Raw genomic sequence first — 2085 nt, forward strand, 5'->3', positions numbered from 1 at the left:
CGCGCATGCCTGGGGGCGGGGCCGGCCAGGCCAGAGCTTGGGCTCGTGCGCGGTGGAGGTGGGGCTGCCCGGGCTGGAGCCTGAGCGTCCGGTGGGCTAGGGACGGGGCCGTCCAGGCTGAGCGTGAGACTGCCACGTGGGCCTTCCCCTGACCACCCATCTGGGCGGCAGATTCGGAGCTGGCGCTCATGTACAACGATGAGTCGGTGCTCGAGAATCACCACCTGGCCGTGGGCTTCAAGCTGCTGCAGGAGGACAACTGCGACATCTTTCAGAACCTCAGCAAGCGCCAGCGGCAGAGCCTGCGCAAGATGGTCATCGACATGGTGGGCCCGGCAGGAACGGGGCCAGAGCGGGAAAGGAAGCCAATGAGTCTGGGATTTGGGGGGGGGGGGTCTGAGTCCAGAGGAACCCTCTGGAACCTGGAGGGAGGGGCTGTCTTCTGCAAGTGACAACTCCAGAGCCCGGGAATGGAACTAGTGGGCGGGCTTCCACGGCCCCTATGACGCCCCCTCGCCCGCAGGTGCTGGCTACTGACATGTCCAAGCACATGACCCTCCTGGCTGACCTGAAGACTATGGTGGAGACCAAGAAAGTGACCAGCTCGGGGGTTCTTCTGCTGGACAACTACTCCGACCGCATCCAGGTGATCCTCCCACCATCCAGGGAGACTGGGCCCTCTCTCCCCCCACCCTTTAGGTCTGTCTCCTAGTTGCCCATCTTCCTGTCTCTCTTTTTCTCCTCTGTCTCCTCCACCGTCTTCACTTTCCAGCCTCTTCTCCCTTTCCTGTCTCCGCCAGGTTCTCCCACCTCCCCCATTGCTCCTCTCCTTTGTTCATTAGCCTCTTTCATCTCCCCTTCCTCCACCCCCTCTCCCCTCCCCCATCTCTTCTGCCCTCCCCCCACCTGCCTTTCCCTTCTCTCCCCACCTCATCTCTCTTCCTCTCTCCCACACACTCCCCCACACCTCTGCTCTTCCTCCTTCTACCCACCTCTTCTCCCATTCCTGGCCCCCAGATAGGCAATAAGAAAACCTGGAAGCAGGGCATGAGGGTACAAGTCTTTAATTCAAGTACTCAGGAGGCCAAGGTAGGAGGATCACTTGAGGTCAGGAATTCAAGACCAGCCTGGACAACATAGCAAGACTCCTCCCCCTCATCTCTTTAAAAAAAAAAAAGAAAGTCAAGTCTGAGGCCCCAGACTGGGACAGAGGCCCAGCCCCCTGAGGGTCTCCCATTGCTCCGCCAGGTCCTCCGGAACATGGTGCACTGCGCAGACCTCAGCAACCCCACCAAGCCTCTTGAGTTGTACCGCCAGTGGACAGACCGTATCATGGCCGAGTTCTTCCAGCAGGGCGACCTTGAACGTGAGCGCAGCATGGAGATCAGCCCCATGTGTGACAAGCACACGGCCTCCGTGGAGAAGTCCCAGGTACAGGCTCGGGCAACGATGCATGGGGGACATGGCAGGCCTCCAGGCTCATCTCGGCCTGGAGCTCTGAGGCCCAGGAGAGCCTCCCCTGCCTCTGCACAATGGCAGGTTTTCCTTTGTTTTCTTTCCTTACTTTAAAATTTTAATTTTTTTTGGTTTTGTTTTCCTTCTTGCTTTTAAAATTTTAATTTTTTTTTTTTTTTTGAGATCGAGTCTCACTATATCACCCAGGCTGGAATGCAGTAGCGTGCTCACAACCACCACAGCCTCCACCTGCTGGGCTCAGGCAATCCTTCTGCCTCAGCCTTACGAGTGGCTGGAGCCACAGACATGCACCACCATACCCAGCTAATTTTTTTGATTTATTGTAGAGACGAGATCTCACCAAGTTGCCCAGGCTGATCTCAACCCCTGGGCTCAGGTAATCCTCTTGCCTCTGCCTCCCAAAGTGCTGGGGTTACAAATGTGAGCCACCTCACCCAGCTTAAAATGTTAATTTTTTTTTTTTTTTGAGTTGGAGTCTCACACTGTCGCCCAGACTGGAGTGTAGTGGCTGCTCCCGGCCACCGCAGCCTTGACCTGCTGGGCTCCGGCGATCCTTCTGCCTCAGCCTTCCAAGTAGCTGGAACTACAGGTGCGCGGTACCACGCCCGG

General features: G+C 57.2%; 1 protein-coding gene across 1 annotated transcript in view; it reads left to right on the forward strand.

Moving 5' to 3' along the window:
- The window catches only part of PDE4A (phosphodiesterase 4A), a gene marked incomplete at its 3' end in the record, with an annotated part of 33444 nt that extends 32013 nt beyond the window's left edge, over positions 1-1431 (forward strand). The window contains exons 15-17 of the mRNA XM_008049534.2: positions 172-326; positions 524-646; positions 1249-1431. Coding sequence (XP_008047725.2) covers positions 172-326; positions 524-646; positions 1249-1431 — 461 coding nt within the window. The remainder of the gene's footprint in view (positions 1-171; positions 327-523; positions 647-1248) is intronic.
- Between the last annotated feature and the right edge of the window lie 654 nt (positions 1432-2085).

Source organism: Carlito syrichta, unplaced genomic scaffold (genome assembly GCF_000164805.1).
Source record: "Carlito syrichta isolate Samal-C Ts95f unplaced genomic scaffold, Tarsius_syrichta-2.0.1 Scaffold135721, whole genome shotgun sequence".
NCBI lineage: Eukaryota > Metazoa > Chordata > Mammalia > Primates > Tarsiidae > Carlito > Carlito syrichta.